This window comes from Sciurus carolinensis, chromosome 11 (genome assembly GCF_902686445.1).
Source record: "Sciurus carolinensis chromosome 11, mSciCar1.2, whole genome shotgun sequence".
NCBI classification, from domain to species: domain Eukaryota; kingdom Metazoa; phylum Chordata; class Mammalia; order Rodentia; family Sciuridae; genus Sciurus; species Sciurus carolinensis.
Genome location: NC_062223.1, coordinates 43442036 through 43461845, shown reverse-complemented (window position 1 = coordinate 43461845; position 19810 = coordinate 43442036). Strand labels below are relative to the sequence as shown.

Here is a 19810-nt window from a genome sequence, read left to right as displayed (position 1 = left end):
GCAACCTTGAAAAAGCCTTAACCCCAGCTGTAAATATTTTCTTACTCTCCCAGTCCTCCTCAAGACATCACAATACCATCATGGATGAGGTCAGAATTTCAAGGACAAATGCAGACATTTCTGGTATCTAACATCTATTTATTCTTCAAGATTCACCTTGCTGTTATTTCCTCAAGGAAGCCTCCTCTGGCCTCTCAAGTTCAGGCTAGGTCACCTCCTTTGGTATACCCTATACCCGCTGTACTTCCCTTTTAGTACTCTGCACACTTTCTTGCCTCACCATTTGCTCACATGTATTTCCTTCACCGAAATGTGTTGAGTAAAGTGACAGAGGATGGGAGAGCAGTTACTGAGATCAGGGGTCTCTGATGCCTTCATGGCTGTGGCATGCCCAGTTCCTGGGAGTGTTTCTGTGCAAGGGCACAGGATGACTAGCTACTATAGCAATGCTCTGCGTGAGGAGGCTCTGTGCAAGAGCCCTGTCAGTTCTAACCTTGATCTCAGGCACACAGCTCCTGGGAAGAAAGGAATTCTTATGCTAGACAACCACAATGTTTCATCAGCTCCGCTTCTCTCCTTCCTGCCCACCTTCTAGCAACTTTTAACAATGGACTTTCTTGAGAGCTACACAAAGCTCCTAACATTGCACTTTGCAACTATGGATTGGTACTGCGGAAAAGCTACATTGATGTCCTGGTTTCTGCAACAAAGAATAATGATTGCATAGTCTTTAACTTGATAATGAGACATATATAAATAAAGATTGCTGGCGTAATTCTTCAGACCTGCATCTCCATCAGAAAGCAGGCTCCACCTGATCCCAGCTTAATCTTCAAGGTCTGTGTCTGTGAATCTTTGTTTTACAATTCCCCTTTGCCCCTCACTGGACCCGAGAATTTGGTCACTTGGGTCGTGACAGCAATACTCTGAAAGCCTTGCAGGCAGAGGGCCCAGGACATGGAAGGCATTCAGTGGCTGACTGAATCATGTGGGGTTGCCAAGATGGCTGAACACAACATGAGAGGGTTCTTCAGTTGAAAGAATCTAATGAAATGCATAGCTTGTAAACATATAGAATCCAGCTATTCACCTATATTTAAGTTTTTATTGCCAATCCCACTCTAGGCCAATGAGAGTTTAAACCGTTTCAAGTGTTGCAGAGAGCAATTGACTGTATGTCACAAGAGCCTTAATTTGTTCAAATGATTTGAAGTGAAAACTACTTCTGAAAACAGATCTTAAAAGAAGCAAATAAAAAATGCAGAGGAAGGGTATCACTATACTGCCATAGTAGAAAAAAATTTAAGCATTCCTGGTAATGGGATGAATGTATAAACAAACAGCTATTTGGTTGCAAATTGTACAGCCATGGTGTAGGAGAGATTTCACATTTTTTTTGAAGAATATTTAATGACTTGGGAAAAACTTTATTTTATGATGTTAAGTGAAAAGAGAAAGGACATAAGATTGTATCTTCTTTATAATCAATTATAAACCTCTCACATATATCTCTATGTATGTGTGTATATATAAATATATATATACATATATATAAGGAAATATTGTATGTATGTGGGTATATATATATACATGTATATATATATATAAGAAAATATTGGTAAGAAATATCTATTACCACTTACATATGATCATTTGACTCAGTAGTCTGCATTTTCAGGTGTCTATTAGTAAGTATATATTACCTTTAAAATCAGAAAACAGAGAAATCAAGGTAAAAATAAATTCGAACTCTTGTTTCCTAATGCATTTCTTTTTCCTCACTGAGGGTGTTGCATGGCACATGAGGTGGGGGTGAGAAAAGGCATAAGAATTTTTTTTCTTCTCATGATTGTTCCAACTGTGGCCATATCAGACATCAAGGGACATCTGGGCTGCTGTGGCTAGGATCACAGAGCTGTGGCACTGTCCCTCAGAGTAGTGATTCATTCTGAATTGTAAACCTCTCTTTTATTATGTCCTTTCCTTTCCTTTCCTCCCTCCCTCCCTTCCTTCCTTCTTTCCTTCCTTCCTTCCCTCCCTCTGCTTACCCCTACATTTTCCCCACAAGGACATAGTGAAGACAATTAAAATATGTACATTTTCAGCCTCTCAGAGAGTGAGAAACAGAAGGTAAGAAAATAATTACCTTAGATTCTGTTACTGCTCCTGTGACTTGGTACATCTGTCATCTAACAAGTCATAGAGTTCATTCCATTCTTTTCTTTCAGTACTGATGAAAGAAAATTTATACAGCTCCCCAGTTGAGTACCCAACCTTTTTCTCTTGAAATTTAAGCTTGGTTTTAGATTTGGTGGTATCAGGATTAATAACATTGTTTTGTGCCAGTATATTTTATTTCATCAGGTTCTGAACAATTGGAAAACAGCACTTGCTAAATAACAATACCAACCTAATACTCATGTGTTCATATGAATAAAATATTAAAACTTGGAACCAAGTATGTTTACTGACCAATCACTTGGAATTAAGAGTCAAATAGATGGGTTTCCAGGATTTGTAAAGTAGGCCTGATTTTTAGAGGTGTTTTCACTGAAACTAAAATTAAATTATAATAGAAAAGCCAGTAAATAGAAAATTCTACCTATGTACCCAGTATGAATTTATTGCCATTTTTAAATAAGCATACACCTTATTTAAAACAAGATATTACAAGATCAGAAATTGGTCTTGTTTCTCCATTTCTCTTTCTCTGGAAATAATTTCTTAGAAATCCAAGCCAACAGTAACAGAAACAGAAATCAGAATAACAACAAATGAAAACTCAAACAGGGTAATGTTCATATAAAGAACAAAGGTTAACATGTGACTGATTCGAGGTCTTTTTTTTTTTTTTTTTTTTTTTTTTTTTTACTTTGTTGGTATTTATCCTAGCCGAGGAAGAAAATGACTTATTTGATTCTTTCAACATTTACTTTTTCAACAAGCCATGGGTTCTGGAGATGGGGCTAGAATCTTGACTCTATCCCTTGGTAACTGTATAACTTTGGGAAAGTTATTTATTTAACCTCCCTATGCCTCAGTTTCCAATTCTGTAAAATGAGGATAACATTGGTATCTAACTCATAGTAAAATTAGTATTGCAGCCTGGTAAGTGATAATCCATGAATAAGAAAAAAGAGTATATAAGAAAAAAGGATCCATGCACCCTTCAGTAGCAAACAATACTTATTTCAGGGCAAGACACTACTTCGTTTTGCACGAAGGAACTCAACCCAGGATTCTCTCTTCGGAGCTGAACGAGCACGGTCGCAGCACTCCACCTGTCGCGCCACCAGAGCGCTCCCCTCTTCACCCGCGCCGGTCCCTCCGCGTCCCCCGGCCCGCCTCGCTCCACCAGTCCCCGCTCCTCGGCCCACTGGGCTTCCAACCCCATTCCGCCCTAGAGCTCTCCCGGCCAATCAGGAGGCGGCGGGAGGGGGGCGGCGCCGATTGGCGGAGCCTGAAGTCTCCGACCTCAGCCGCCGAGCAGTAGACGCGAGCGTCTGCCGAGGGTGGGGACGCGCGAGCCGAGGCTCCCTGCCACGTTCTGCAACGCCAAGCCGATACCATGGCGGACAGCCGGGATCCAGCCAGCGACCAGATGAAGCAGTGGAAGGAGCAGCGGGCGGCGCAGGTACACCCTGTGCGCTCGGAGCCGGCGGGTCGCAGCCGAATGGCGGGCAGTGGTCGAGTAACGGCCCCTGCTGCCCCGCGGCTGCGTTGCTCAGGGCTGTACCACCCGCCCCAGGCGGCGGGGGGGCTCTCCTTGGGTGGAGATGGACTGTTACATTCGCGGGGTGCGGGGGAGCGGCTTCTGGGGCGCGGGACTGTTGGTTGTCCTGCAGGATTTGTCGTTGGCGACTGGTCGCGGGTGGTTGGCTCAGAATTTTGCACTTTTGCCAGCTGGGACAGAGGTCGCAGCTCGAGGGCGGAAGGAAGACGCATGGAGAAAGAGGCAGAGAGCTGCAGCTTCAAGAGAGGAAGTCAGAGGAGAGTGGGAGCAGGCGTTAGCTTTAACCTTCCTAAAACAATATCTGCGCGCTTTCATGTTTGTGGGATATAAGGAACTGAGTTTTATGTTGATGTCTTCAGCAGCAATCATGGTGACATGTGTAGTATGTACAGCATTAAACGACTAAATAAAAGAATCTTAAATCCATTATTTCATTTGCATTGTGCTGGGCCAAGGTGTATAAATTCCAGTGAGGCAAGAACCACACCCTGGAGAAGTTCAGAGTCTAATCTGGGAGACAAGATACAAAACCAGTGTGATGAGGGGTCTAATAATTACCCAAGGACTGTAAAGGCAATGAACAGTTTGCCCGCGAGACTCCCCAAAGCCGGTGACGTCTGAACAGAATCTTTTAAATGAGAGGGATCCAATCCAGTGGTGGTGGGGGAGGCATTCCTGGCCTGTTCCCGGGGATGCAGAGTCTTAAAGGGCATCTTTGAGGAGATTGGACTAGAAGAGACTGCATTTGGTTGAGTTTGCTGGCTGGTTGAACCAGTGTCACGCCCAGTTCGTAGGGCTTCTGGTTTTAACATGGCAGAGAGGGCTACTAATGCACTTTTCCCTATCCAGCCCAGTGCTTTTTCTCAAAACTGTGCTAAAATCTTCATGAACTGGGGCATTGATGCCAAGAGCTCATCATGGATTGTGTTAATGGTTCTCTGTTTGAGAGAAGGCTGTAATTCTTCTCTTAAGCTTCCAGTCCCATTCTTTGTTATATATCACTAAAATAGCTTTTTTTTCCATAAGTTTTTAAAGTGAACCAGAGAGACCTTTTTTTTTTTTAAAGTACTGGGGATGGAACCCAAGTCCTCATGCATTCTAGGCAAGCACTCTACCTTTGAGCCACATTCTCAGCCCAAGATATAAGGGTTTTATTTATTTATTTTTTTTGCGGGTTGAGGGGTGGTTTACTGGGGATTGAACTCAGGGGCACTCAATTGCTGAGCCACATCCCAGACCTATTTTGTATTTTATTTAGAGACAGGATCTCCCAGAATTGCTTAGCACCTTGCTTTTGTTGAGGCTGACTTTAAACTTGTGATCTTCCTGCTTCAGCCTCCTGAGCTGCTGGGATTACAGGGATGTGCCACTGCACCCGGCTGAGTCTTAATCAAGGATATGCAGTTAGGTGGTGGCAGAGTCAAGATTAGAACTGAACTTCTTGAGACCAGGACTTGTTGCATATAAAGTGATTGCTGATATCTGGTTCACACTGAAGTCTTCGTGAATGCTTGACAAATTGAGGAAATTGTGGATGATGTAGTGAGATTTTTATAAAACAAATGTATTAATTTCTAAAGACTTTTATTTGGAGACTGGCTTGTTGTTTCTTTGTTTGGGAGAATCATTAACTTGTTGAATCCTTAAGTCCCTGGCATAGTTGCCCATGTGAGAAATAGGTGGGCCACCGGGTGTCTCCATTGAAATGTTGCTGTCTCCTTTGCTCATGGTGTCACATGTACTAAATTGTGTACATCCTCCAGATTGATAGTTACATTGATATTTTGTTTTCAAGTTTTTGCTACTGAGTGAAAATTGCTTATTTTTCCCCTCCAGAAGGAATTTTGTACATGCCACATAGCTTATGTAATTTTCAAATGCTTTATTGTGGAAAAATTCCAAACATTCAGGAGTCGAAGGAATTTTGCAGCATATACTCATATCTAGATCCTATAATTAATGTTTTGCTATATATCTTTTATGACAGGTTATTCCATCTGTTCATTCTTTTATGCATCCAGTAGTCTATTAATTTATTTAGTGCACCTTAAAGTAAATTGAAGACATCAGTATGCTTTATTCCTGAACACTGGTCATGTGAATTAGCAGTTCAATGTGTGCTTATGCTTTTAAGATGTTATTTACATACAGTGCAGTGCACAAATATTGTCTACTGTTCCATAAGTTTCAATAAATATGTACACCAGTGAATCTTAAACCCTATGAAGATATAGATTACCATCACCCTGAAAAGTTCCTTCTTATTTCTTATTTCTAGTTTTTGGCTATTATGAATAAAGTGTCTATGAAAATTCTTTTATCAGTCTTTTTGTGCATCCATGCATTCATTTTTCTTAGAAAATGCCTAGGAGTGGATTTACTGGGTCATAGGGTAAGTGAATGTTTTATGGGAAACAGCTCAACTTTTCCCAAAGTGGCTGTACCATTTTACACTTCCATGAACAGTGTATGAGATAGTTTCAGTCAGTCCACATCCTACTTTTGGTGTTGTTATTCTATTAATTTTAGTCGTTCTTGTGGTTCTAGACTCTTATCTCTGTGGTTTTAATTTGTATTGCTTTGATGATTAATGATGCTGGGCATCTTTTCATGTGCTTATTGACCATTTGTACATTTCTTTGCAGTGTCCCTTTGTCCTTTGAAAAATTGGTTTGCTTATCTTTTTATTGTTGACTCATAGCCCATGCTATAAGTTAAATCCTCTGTGGGTTAGATGCTGTAATAATAGAATCCAACATGTATAATGATGTAAACATATTAGAAATTTATTTCTCTCCTATAAGAGGACCCAAAGTGGCTTGAGGTTGTAGGGGGTGGGCAGATGCTCTGCTCCCCACAGTTATTGAAGGCTCCAAGGTGCTGGAGGCCATTGCTGTTCAGCCATAAAGGGTTAGCCACAGAGGAGGGCATTTGGTAGGTTTAGGGACTAGAGTCTCTTCCATTCACATTCCTTGGCTGGAACTCTGTTACAGGACACACAATTGCAAGGAAGTCTGCAAAATGTAGTCTACCTATGTGTCCTGGAAACTGACTCTATTATATTATCTAAAATATACATTCCATATTTGGTGAAAATTTGGCTAACCATTTTTCTTGTGATACGGTGATGGGCTAATAGACATGATCTCTTTTTAACTTTCTGGCATTAAAATACTTCTTTTGTTAGAAAAATAGGCTGGTAACATATGATTTAAAACAAACAACCAAACAAAACATGTCCCTATGCTTGGTAAATCCTGATGAAAGTGGGTAGCTCTGTATCAGTAGTCTCCCTTCTGTTCCCCAATTAGTTTTGATCTTTTACTGAACTTTGAGAGCTTTAGATTTTGGACCTACCATGGTAGGGCACTCTGTTGTCTCCTCACTCAAGAACCAGCTAGGGAATGCCAAATTGGGTGGATCCTCCTTTGGAACCAGAGTCAGCCAATGTGAAAGCAATTTATTGGGCGTGTCTCCTTGTGGTCAGATGTTGTTGCTGACAAGTGAATTGGGAGCTTTATAAACTTTAATAATGGAGTATTCAATTATGTGTCTTCATAGGCATGATTTGGATCCACTTAAAAGTCTTTGTCTCTTACTCAAAATACCTTAGTTGGAGGAAGGCCATTCTGTAGCTATCCTAGCCACTTTGAGTGGAACTTAGTAGGTACTTTATTGTTCACTGCCTAGAATGCAAGGGCTCTTCCTTCAGGATGCTTAGGTTTAGTAAGTAGTCTCTGATCCTGTCTGATCAGGCTAGGAGAATCTGAACATTTCAAGCCTTACCTTTTTATTCAGTACCTTGTTACCTGGGAGGGAGGTTGGGTCTTAGCCCATCCATTTCTGTCAGTGAGTTGTGTATGATAGCCCATGAGGGTCTATAAATTTTAGGGTAACCTAAATAATAAGTGTTGATGTTACACTGCCAGCATATGGCATGGAGAGGGAGTGACTGAGTGACTTAACTCTTTGTGTACATGTGCTTTCGTTTTTCCCCTCTGTCTGTCTCTTTCTGCAACTGGGGATTGAATCCAGGGCCTTACCCATGCTAGGCAAGTGCTCTGCATTGATATACATCCTTGACCCATGTGTTATTTCTTATGGGAAATGTTTAGAAGCAGAATTGCTAAGTCACAGTATGTCAGCAGGAAAAACATGAGAGGTGGAATCAAAATTTCTAAGAATTCATTTATACTTCCTTACCAATATCTAGACCATTCCACAATTTTTCTCCAAATAAGAAAGGAGAGGATGATTGCAAAATGTAAAATAAACAAATACTAGTTTGTGTTTATTTTCTAATTTTTTATTTTTTAAGTACAGTACTACTGTAGCTTCTAATACAAAAAATAAAGGAATCTCATTTGTTGAACTTCATTTGTGAGCTAATCTCTCCAAACTCTCCCCTCCCTCTCCAAAACTACCTTTTTTGGGAAAGATTGAGGATTAGGCCTGATCTCAGTGCTACCACCAGATTTACTTAAGACACTTCTAAAACAGAGGAAAATCTCTTCTGCAATAGCAATTTTCTATGTATTTTAAAGTTTTATTTTCTATAGGATTATTCTGTTTTTAATTCTTTTCTTTTTTTTCTGCTTCTGATTCTTGAAAACTAGTAGCAAAGTTTCAACCATTTCTGACTAAAAACTTTGTAGTCCTCAAGTAAGTGACTTGGCAATTTTCCCAGAGGAGGGAAAAATTAGAAGGTATTATAATGTGTTTAGTCTTGTACAAAATAGTATGACGGAGCCTTGCTTGAAAAACAAACATTTCTTACTGGCATGAGAGAGGAGCTGTATTCAGTCACTCTTTTCTTGGAGGTCCAGCACTGTGAGTTTGGAGTCCGATATTTGTTCTTTAAGGTGACTTTCTTTTTTTTCTGGATTAAAACTACCTCGTGGCGCTGGGGCTGTAGCTCAGTGGCAGAGCACTTGCCTAGTGTGTGTGAGGCACTGGGTTATATCCTTAGCACCACATAAAAATAAACAGAAAGGCATTCTGTCCATCTACAACTACAAAAAAACAAAAACAAAAACAAAAAAAACCCTACCTCCTGGTTCTCTTCCCAGGGGTCCTTGGCACTATTTTGAATTTTCTCTTTTGCTCTCCCTGTCCTCATGAGGTTATACACCAAGGACATGCCTTTTAGACACCTTATTGCTCTGCCTAGCCCTATGTGTTGATGTTAGCCTAAGGCTCATGAAAGTTGTCAGAATCAAGATGGAATTGCTTATGTCAAGCCTGACCACCACCAACAATGCTGAATCTGGAGGTTATGAAGAAGGACTCTCATGCTCCCAGTCCCGGCAACAAGAATAAGCCACCAAAGGCTGCCAGAGCCATGACCGTGTGCAAAGGCCACTTCATCCTTACTCAGAAAATGCTTCTGCAAGGACATCTGTGTAGCAACTGTCTGTTCAACTTTGGGCTGCTGCCACCTTGTTATTGATCTTTGAACACCCTTCTTATTACTCTTGTGGCCAAGGATTATTCCTTCCAAACCATTTATGAATTCTTCCTCTTTTATCTTTAAAAGCTTCTCTTTCCACTTAGAATATGCACAGGGTTTCCATGAGAGGCGTGTTCCCATTGCAGTGCTCCTCACTTGTTCCCCCAGGAAATATCAGTGTTCTTCAGAGCGTCCCTCTGTATTTAGATTGATAGGGTATAAAGATTGTGCATTCGATAGCAATTAGCATGTTATGCAGACGGTTTTCAGTTCACCCTCAGATCCAATAGTAACCGTGTATATTCTTTATCAAGACCATAGTTTGTTTTTTTTTCTTATCCTCACTAGAACTCACTTGTTCTGTGATAAATTAGTATTATTTCTTGAGGTACTGAGAATTGAACCCAGAGTCTCGCACATGTACTCTACCACTGAGCATGTACTCTACCACTGAGCTTCTTCCCTACCTTGATGATATATTATTTAATATTTTATTGAATACCTTTTTATTGAATCCTTTAGGTACAGTGTATAGGATAATTTAAGCAATGAATAAAAAAGAATGAAAACTCTTTTTTGCCTTTTGAATGTAGACTAATTCATATGGACTGATACCACCTGTTGGCTTAACAGGGATGAGTTCACTTTACAAGATATGTAAGTGCATCTGGTGTTGTGAATTCATTGATTTATTTTGTGCTTTAGAAACACCTATCTCCCCCACCCCAGAATGCTTTAAGATTAAAAAAAAAAAAAAGGCACATCAGATTGAAGGCATGATTTAGTACTGAATGGCCTACATGGGAGTTAAGGTTTCCACGTAGTCTAGTGAGGATAAACCCTCGGGCAGGGGCAGGGATAATCACCAGGCCCACTGCTCAGTGTGTATTCATGTGGGTGTTGAACCCTCCTGCTCGACTTGATTAAGCGTGTATAGACAGGGAGAGCAGAACAGGGTCTCGTCAGAGCCACACACTCAGGTAAGAGCAGCACTGAAGCAGTCCTCCATTCTTCCTCTCCTTTGCTTCAACTTCTGCCATATAGCTTGCATTAAACATTTTTCTTTGATTCTGCATTTAAAAATATTCTGTATTACTGTAAATTTAGACCAGTACTGAAGGAGAGGTTAATGTGATGCCTACTGTAGTGCCTGTTCCTCAATCTACATCTCCTCCATTTTCAGAAGCAAATTGCAGACATGGTATCACTTCCTCTATAAACATTTTAGTGTTTATCTCTAAAAGATAAGGGCTCCTTAGGAATATCATTGCCCCATCTCGAAAATGAAGAGTTGTCCAGTCAGTGTGTTTGGTTTCCCTGACCGTGAAGAGAAGCAGCGACCATAGCACGTGGGACACTGCTGTCCCTAGGAAGACCTGCTTGCATGCTTGGCCCTTGCCTGGTGTCTGCCAGTTGGGTTTGGGAGTGTTCCCACCACCCTGATAGCTATATTTAAGCTGTGCAAATGACATGTTTACACTGCACAGCTGCTGCCCCCCGGGGAGGGTGAGGGGCTATGTGACTGGCCCTTGATTTAAAAAGTTGACTGTTGAGTCTAATGAGCTTCCCTGCTGGACATCCTCTCATACGTGTGGCCCTGACTCTGCTGAAGGGACTGGATGTGACCTGTAGGACTTTACTGGGGGACTCTTGGAAGCTGGCGCCTGGTTTGCTCCTCACTTCACTCCATGAACGTTTTCTCTTTGAGATTTTGCTTTGTGTCCTTTTGCTGTAGTAAATTGTAGCCATGACTCTGACTGGATGCTGGGTTCTGGGAGTCCTAGAGAGTCAGTGAACCTGGGGATGATCTTGGGGACCCTTGACACAGTCTGTGTCTTCTCTGTTAAAACTGTTCCAGTACAGCTCCCAATGAATTCACCCATTACGTTGGTTGATATATATCTAGAGTTCCTGTCTTCTCTGAGGTGATTGTAAATAGAGCATATAGTGGCTTAGCATAACCTAGTCAATCAATGCAGAGACTGTCATTAGAATCAGACAGGATTCAAGTTGTGGCTTTACCACTTGGGCAGGTTACTTCCTTACCCCTTGGTTTCCCATATTGAGAATGGAATAATAGTTCTTACCTGGAAGGATTGTTGTAAATTTTCATATATGTAGTAGGGTGTTTACCTTTTATTTTACTATGCTACTTGGGATCCTTTTGGCATTATTCTTTTGGGAAGTCCCTTTATGTTTTTTAGGCTTTCTTTAGTGCCTTGCTTATATGGTGGAAAAAAAAAAAAAAAGTTTAAAGAGTAGACAGGTTTATTTTGCCTGAGTTCATTTATTATGTTTGTGTCACCCCAAAGCTCTAGTCAGTGGTTCTCATTCTGTCTTCACTTTGAAATCACCTGGGGCTTAAAAATATCCTGGACCTCACCTAGGCTGCTTATGCCAGCAATCTCTGGGGTTACTCAGGCGTTAGGATGCTGTAAAAAGCTCCCTGACTGGTGTGCAGTCAAGGCTGAAGACCAAGGCTTTAGGGTTTTTGTTTGTTTGTTTTTTGGTACCAGAGATTGAACCCAGGGGTGCTTAACCCCTGAGCCACATCCCCAGCTCTTCTTATTTTTTATTTAGAGACAGGGTCTTGCTAAGTTGTTCAGGGTCTCGCTAAGTTGCTGAGGCTAGCTTCGAACTCATGATCCTCCTGCCTCAGTCTCTCTAGCTGCTGGGATTCCAGGTGTGTGCCACTGTGCCCGACTAGGGATTTAGGTTTAAACTGATGGGACAGTTGTGCACTTTTGCTCTTCTTTTGGATTCATTTTCTACTTGAGATGAAAAATAAAATTACACAGGGTCCCACGTAGTAGCTAAATGTTTATCTTCAAAAAGAGAGTGGTACACATCTGTCATGATTTACTAGAAGAATCTAGAATGCTCGGCTGCTTCTGCTGTCGGATCACTTTCTCAAGGCCGGGTGAAGTGGTGGTGTACATGTGTGTGGTGTGTGGCCATGTTTTGCATATGTTTACCTCTTTTAACTCCTATATTAACTCTTGGAGGTAGTTATTCTGTCCATTTTGCCAATGAAAAATTGAAACTTGCCAGCAGCTGCATAATTGGTGATTGGTGGAGCTGGAAGTAGTAGGACCCCGGCTCTAATCCAGCATTCATGCTTTCTCGAGACGTGGGGCCCACTTGACCTTTTCCCATTTTGATGTGAAAATAATTCTAGCAGGCTAGGGGGATTTATGAGTGTGTGTGAGTCTTGTTACTAATTATGCAAATCTCAAGATCACTTATTCAGTGTCTTTGTTTCAAATAGGTCATAGGACTTTTATAGTTTAAGTTCCCCATCAAATCACCTTCTAGAGAAGATTCAGGATTTAACTTTACTTTAATATGCAGGACAGCTGTGCACAGGGAATGAATATTTCATATCCATGCCAGATGGGGAAATACTCAGTGCTTTGTTGGTATGTGGGATTGGTCTGTTGACTTTTGCAATAGACCCTGTTCAGTTGTTCTCCCCGGAGAATGAAACCAAAGCTCAGCCTCTTGATTTCCCAGGGGGCAGGGAAGACACCGGAGAGGCAGTTATCTGTGGTCAAAAATCCCGTGTAGGACTGAGTGAGAGCTGTGAGGTATTATGTGAGGCTTAAAGACTGCCTCTCCCACCTGAGAGGAGGGACCACTTGGAGGCTTCTGATGTCACTGAAATTGAAGAAATGGGTGGATCAAAACTAGTTCTGTAATACAGTAAAATATCCTGTCTCATTTCAGAGACATTTGACATCTTTTAGACATTAATACTATAATCCATCTTATGAAAAGTAAGATATTTTCAGTGACAATAAAAGCCACTTTTTTTTAAACCAAAAGAGATGTCACAGTGGCTGGCATACATTGCTTGAGAGAAATGAGGACGGCACCCTGGAACAGCCGCCCTGTAACAGAGCGTTGCTCACTCCCGGGGAAGCACCAGCCATTTCTCACCATCAGTTTGGACATTTGGTGTTAAGCACAAGTGATCCTTTTTGGGGGCTCCCTGCCTGAGGACTTTCCCTGTGGAACCCTGTGGCTCACTCTAGAGCCACTGCTGAGCCAGTTGGCAGGCTATCTAGCTATCTTTGCTCTTCAGAGCAGGTGTCCTCAGCAGATTGAGACTTGTCAAGGACTTCTGAGACCTGACTCTAAGTTTCAGGCAGTGGCATTTCTTGAACTATTTCAGTACTTTGGACACAGGAAATTTAAAGAGGACAGAATGTAATAAAAATTGCAAAATGATGTGTCCTGTGACGGTGTGTTGGATCACAAGACTCTCCTGCACTTCTTTTCCTCTTGTGTTTACATAGAAACCTGATGTCCTGACCACCGGAGCTGGGAACCCAGTGGGAGACAAACTTAATGTCATGACTGCGGGTCCTCGTGGGCCCCTTCTGGTCCAGGATGTGGTTTTCACTGATGAAATGGCTCACTTTGACCGAGAGAGAATTCCTGAGAGAGTCGTGCATGCTAAGGGAGCAGGTGAGAGCTTTGTTTGTTTGGTGGAAAGGTTCATTTCAGAATACCTGGGTCAAAATTTACTCCCTAAAGTGTTGGAGGACCTTTAATAGAGGTGTCAAATCTCCAGAGAAAGGAAAAATGTCTATTGAAAGGGGAACTAGTAATTATGTGGTAGTTGTTTCCTTGGATTGAACATTATGTGTAAAATATTTTATTTTAAAAACAATGATCTTCCATTTCTTCCATCATACTGTCAGTGAAAGAATAAAAATACAAAAATACAGATACAGACACATACACTGTAATCACAGCTAGGTTTAAATGGTGCTCTTACTGCATACTGAAATGAACTGCAAAATTGAGCATAACTGTTAGAGTGATAGGTTTGAGATGATTTTTTCCTTCCTTTTTGTCTAAAACTCTGTAAAACATATATCTTGCTTTTATGATGGAAACAAAAAATGAGAATGGGGTTTAAAAGAAAGCTGAAAAACTCAGTAGGAAAAGAACTCCATGGAAAGAAAGGAAACATTCTCTTGGCCTGCACCCTTGGACTTCCGGTTAAGATGTCCTAATTTCTTCAACTCTTTTTCCTAGATAGATTTCTTCTGTCTTTTCTGCGTTTGTCTTTTCCATCACAATTTAATATGCTAATCAGTGTGTTGTTTGGTTCTGAGCGTCCTTAATAACTGTTAAACTGTTTTTTCCCCTGTATTTTCTTCCTCTCTTCTTGTTTTCTTTCTCTCCTAGGCCCTGCCTGTATCAAGGGCCTCTGAGGTCCTGTGTCTTTGGGTTGACCTTGACCAACTACCTGTAGCCCCACTCATCTCTTCCTCTTGGCTCCAGCTGTGTGGCACACACTTGAACATGAATGATAACTGAGCTTTGCAGTTTACTCTTACTATTTTGTTTGGACAGCTCCCCTTCTCCCATCGTCTTGGAAGCCCCTAGAAGGCTGGGCTATACCACCAGTTTCTCTGAACACCAGGTGCCTATTTGAGGGCCTGATGGTCTAAGTGATGGTGTCATAGTGATTGATTTTGTATCTTTCTCATTAGGTGCCTTTGGCTACTTTGAGGTCACCCATGACATCACCAGATACTCAAAGGCAAAGGTGTTTGAGCATATTGGAAAGAGAACTCCAATTGCAGTTCGATTCTCTACTGTTGGTAAGTCATTTGTGTGACTGGTATTGTGTAATTCAGTCTATACTTTATTTGGGATATATATAACTTAATTTCAAGAAAACTTATTAGGAAATAGGAAACAAGCACTTCTCCAAAGTTTTGCAAGTTTTATAGTAGAAAAAATAGTTGAGACATGTAAGAAATTACTTATATTTCTGTTTGTTGAAGTCTTAGGAAATCACCCTTATGACAGAGTTATCGCTGCAGTTTTGTGACATTTGGGAAGAGCTTTCCATAGTGGTTGCCTCAAAGGGAAGCATGGAGCGAGGATCTTATTCAATAGTAATGGTAATAGCTGTCCATTATTGAGAATTAAGTCTATACCTACCATGGTTAGGTGCTTTATAGACATTAATGCTCAGATCTGCTTTGCAGGACGGGGTTATTCAATTTTAGAAGGTTAAGTGACTTTTCTCTTGTTATAGAGTTAGTAAATATTTAGAAATATGATATTATATCTCAACACATCACAATGCATGATTATTTTGGTTTCTGTGTTAGGCTTTGTGCAAAAAATAAATCATATTACAAATAAACCTATATTTTAATTGATTTTCTTAATGTTAACCTCATAGTTTTGACAACTCACTTTATCTTTTTAATTATTCTCTTCCCTTATTTTAATTTAAAATTTAATTACTGGTTTAAACAAAGTTATATTAGGTAGATAATCTTTTGAGCTGTTATTATGTCTGCTCTCTTATTACTCTCAATTAATTCTTTTGTTTGATTTATAGATCTAATTAGCTGGTGGGTGGTAATTAGATCTACCCCAGGCTTGTAAATGCCTGCTCTACTTCTGGAAATGGATTAGAAATGGCAGATCCTAATGTTTCCTTTGTAACTTGGTTTCTTGGAGCCGGAGTACTTATGCTTCATTTTTCCATTTGACTCTCTTAGCTGGAGAATCAGGCTCAGCTGATACCGTTCGAGACCCTCGTGGGTTTGCGGTGAAATTTTACACTGAAGATGGTAACTGGGATCTTGTTGGAAATAACACCCCTATTTTCTTCATCAGGGATGCCATACTGGTAGGTGATCGCATATTTTATGTTCCACAAATGTTGCTTTAAATTGATTTCAAAGACTCTGTATAGGTTGGCATGTGAGAAGAAGCCCCAGGAAAGGGAGAAAGAGGAGAATTTGGGTTGTCTGGATTGAACTTTCAAATATATTTTTTACATTTATTATCTTTTTTGTTGGGGGAGGGTTTAATTTGTTTTATTTCTCTTCTAGATCCCTTACTTTCTTTTATTATTATTATTTTTTTTGATTCATTGTACACAAATGGTGTATAACTTTTCATTTCTCTGGTTGTACATGAAGTAGAGTCACACTGTATAATCATACATGTACATAGGGTAATGAGGTTTGTCTCATTCCATTATCCTTCCTTCCCCCCACCCCTACCCACACCTCATGTCTCTCTACACAATCCCTCCTTCTATTCTTCCCTTACCATCACTGCCTCCCCCCGCAATTATGTTTCATCATCCACTTATCAGAGAAAACATTCGGCCTTTGGTGTTTTGGAATTGACTTATCTCACTTAGCATGATATTCTCCAACTCCATCCATTTACCTGCAAATATTATAATTTTATTCTTTATGGCTGAATTATATTCCATTGTGTGTATATACCACAGTTTCTTTATCCATTCTTCTATTGAAGGGCATCTAGGTTGGTTCCACAATCTAGCTATTGTGAATTGAGCTACTATAAACATTGATGTGGCTGTGTCACTGTAGTATGCTGATTTTAAGTCCTTTGGGTATAGGCCAAGGAGTGGGATAGCTGGGTCAAATGGTGGTTCCATTTCAAGTTTTCTAAGGACTACTGCTTTCCAGAGTGGCTGCACCAATTTGCAACCCCCCCAGTAATGTATGAATGAGTGTACCTTTTCCCCCACATCCTTACCAACACCTATTGTTGCTTATATTCTTGATAATCGCCATTCTAATTGGGGTGAGATGAAATCTTAGAGTAGTTTTGATTTGCATTTCTCTTATTAGTAGAGATGTTGAACATTTTTTCATGTATCTGTTGATTGCTTGTAGATCTTCCTCTGTGAAGTATCTGCTTAGTTTGTTGGCCCATTTATTGATTGGGTTATTTGTATTCTTGATGTAAAGTTTTTGGAGGTCTACAAATTCTGGAGATTAGTGCTCTATCTGAAGAGCATGTGGTAAAGATTTTCTCCCACTCTGTAGGCTCTCTCTTCACATTGTTGATTGTTTTCTTTGCTGAGAAAAAACTTTTTAGTTTGAATCTATCCCATTTATTCATTCCTGCTTTTATTTCTTGTGCTTTGGGAGTCTTGTTAAGGAAATCTGGACCTAAGCTGGGGCATGATGAAGATTTGGGCCTACTTTTTCCTCTACTTGGTACAGTAATATCTTTTATGAGATCGAATGCCAATGATTATTGTTAGTCTTAATTTTGACATTTCAAGATTCATTGCCTTAACGGGAAGAGTATAATTTTTCTTGCAGAGTATTGAAGATTAGTCAAAAGAGGGGTTTTGCCCCAAAATATGTAAAGGATGTCTTTATATGCTTGGGTGGAGGTACATGTAGACCTCAATGGTGTGTGTGTGTATACATATTTTTCTTTAAGGTGATACTTTAGCTGTATATGTTTGAAAGTACTTTAGGTATCTTAGGTACTAGTTGTATATGCTGAGTAAATTTCATTTTAGGGTTTGACAGTTTAAATTCTAGTATTGTTTAGAATTATGATCCATTGAGTAGTAGGCAATGTATCATGTAAGACATCATAACTCCTTTAAACTTAGTTTTTGGATTTTTTTCTTTTTCTCCATTTAGTTTCCATCCTTTATCCACAGCCAAAAGAGAAATCCTCAAACACACCTGAAAGATCCAGACATGGTCTGGGATTTCTGGAGCCTACGTCCTGAGTCTCTGCATCAGGTGGGAATCTTATTTTTTTGCTGTATGATAATACATCACTGGGTTGAAACTGTTAATTAGGCCTTGCGTTTCTCCAGATGGGGCTGTTTTATAGGAATTGGCTTCTGACTTTCTTTCTGGGATGCTTCCTCAAATTTCTTGATCATGAAGAGTTTTATAATGACTGATTTTATTTCTCTTCATTCATAGACCTTAAATGTTGATTCCAGATAACTAGAAACATTATCAATTGATACTTAGCAATAATAAGGATTAAAATCTAGCCTGAGGTAAAACTCTACTTTAGGAGACAAAGGGAAAGTAGTACCAAACTATTTTGCTGTTAAAGTAATTTTTGAATAACAGCTTAAACTAGTTTTTAGATATATTTTAGCTTCCCTTCATGGAATTTTGAGTCATGATATTAATGACTTATTTATCATCCTGCTTTGAAACTCTCTTCTTTGTTATTTTCTGTATATGAAATATTGATAACTCTTCCCATGGGATATTGGCTGGTAAGTTCTGTGTCATTAAGGAATTTTCTGGAAACTTAGGAATGTCTTAAAAACCTAGGATATTTTGCTTTAAACTGAGAAATTTGAAGCTTTATATTTCTATTCCTTAGGTTTCCTTCTTGTTCAGTGATCGAGGGATTCCGGATGGACATCGGCACATGAATGGATATGGATCACATACTTTTAAGCTGGTTAATGCGAATGGAGAGGCAGTTTATTGCAAATTCCATTATAAGGTACTTGTTGCCTTGCTCCTAATATCCACCTCTCCTTACTCCTCCAGAAGTCTGAGCAGGAATTAGGGCTTCTCCTACCTTTCCCTTTCTTCACCTCAGGATGGGAAGTATTGATCTAGTTGATCATTACTGGGAATATTGTATTGGCCACCCAACCCAGAGAATACATTCATGCTGCCCAGCTAGAACTGTTTATAGTCTCTCTTTGGTCTCTTCTTTATGCATGGCCAGAGGTAGCACATCACTACTGTCAACAGTTCAAGCTTTTTTTTTTTCCTTCTGGATCCTGTAAGTTCTGCCATAAATATATGTTTTTTAGATGCTCATTTTGTACTGGTGCTCTGGTTTAATGTTTCTGCTGTTGGCAGGTGCATGCTAAGATTCTTTCTTCTGGAGTGGGAAGATACAAAGTTTTGGTGTGATCTCAGAGGTTGGAAGATGGTTTAGGCCTCCAGACTGGGCAAAAGGAAATTTCTACCTAGGTTATCCCAGCTTCTCAGGAGTTCTTCGTTGGAGTTTGGAGTCAAGCCCTAGCACACAGTGAAGTGTTGTGGGACTCTGCCTTTCCTAGCCTGGAGTCATTGCCCTAAGCGTAGATGTCTTTTAGGATCCAGAAGGGGATTAAGGCAGATTAGAGCATATACCAATCTTACCATCACTTCCAGCATCTCATACTATTGTTCCAAAATTATTTCTTCTCTAACTTTTCTAGGTGATCCATCAATTTATTTAGCATTTATTGGGGTTGTATTATGAGCAAGGCAAAAAAGTAAAATCAATTACAAATGTCAGAAGATAAAGTTATACTTTTCTTTTTTTAATTTGTTTTCATATAGTTAGATCAAATCAGTTACCTCTGGAGAAGCTTGGGGGAACTTTTTAATCAACTGAAATGACTTAAAGAGCACTCCCTTGGTATGATCTTGGCATTTATTACAATGTAAGTGCTATTTCCAATGAATTCCAGAGAGCTGGTTAAAAATAGAAGCCTGAGAACATCTGTTTTCAAGTACTATTGCTAAAATAGGCAGAAGACAGTGACTTCCTGATCAATGCAGTGTCCTCTTTTTTTTTTTTTTTTTTTTTGTGGTACTGGGGATCGAACTCAGGGCTTTGTGCTTGTGAGGCAAGCACTCTACCAGCTGAGCTATCTCCCCAGCCCAATGCAGTGTCCTTCTTAGTGATATCCAAAAGCCCTCTTCTCATGTATCTTTCCTTAGTTTTTATTGAAACAAATTATTTAGGTATATCAAACAGGAAAACTTTTCATCTCTCTTTTTATTTATGATTTGGAACAATTTCAAGAAGCAGTTAATCCATTGGCTTGT

At 40.0% G+C, this 19810-nt stretch overlaps 1 protein-coding gene across 1 annotated transcript in view; it reads left to right on the top strand.

Annotated features, from left to right (window-relative positions):
* Positions 1-3475: 3475 nt before the first annotated feature.
* Cat (catalase) overlaps positions 3476-19810 on the top strand; it is a 35438-nt gene continuing 19103 nt past the window's right edge. Inside the window, exons 1-6 of the mRNA XM_047518349.1 lie at positions 3476-3634; positions 13481-13652; positions 14690-14800; positions 15719-15849; positions 17645-17749; positions 18357-18482. Of these exons, the coding sequence (XP_047374305.1) occupies positions 3569-3634; positions 13481-13652; positions 14690-14800; positions 15719-15849; positions 17645-17749; positions 18357-18482 (711 nt within the window). The 5' untranslated portion in view covers positions 3476-3568. The remainder of the gene's footprint in view (positions 3635-13480; positions 13653-14689; positions 14801-15718; positions 15850-17644; positions 17750-18356; positions 18483-19810) is intronic.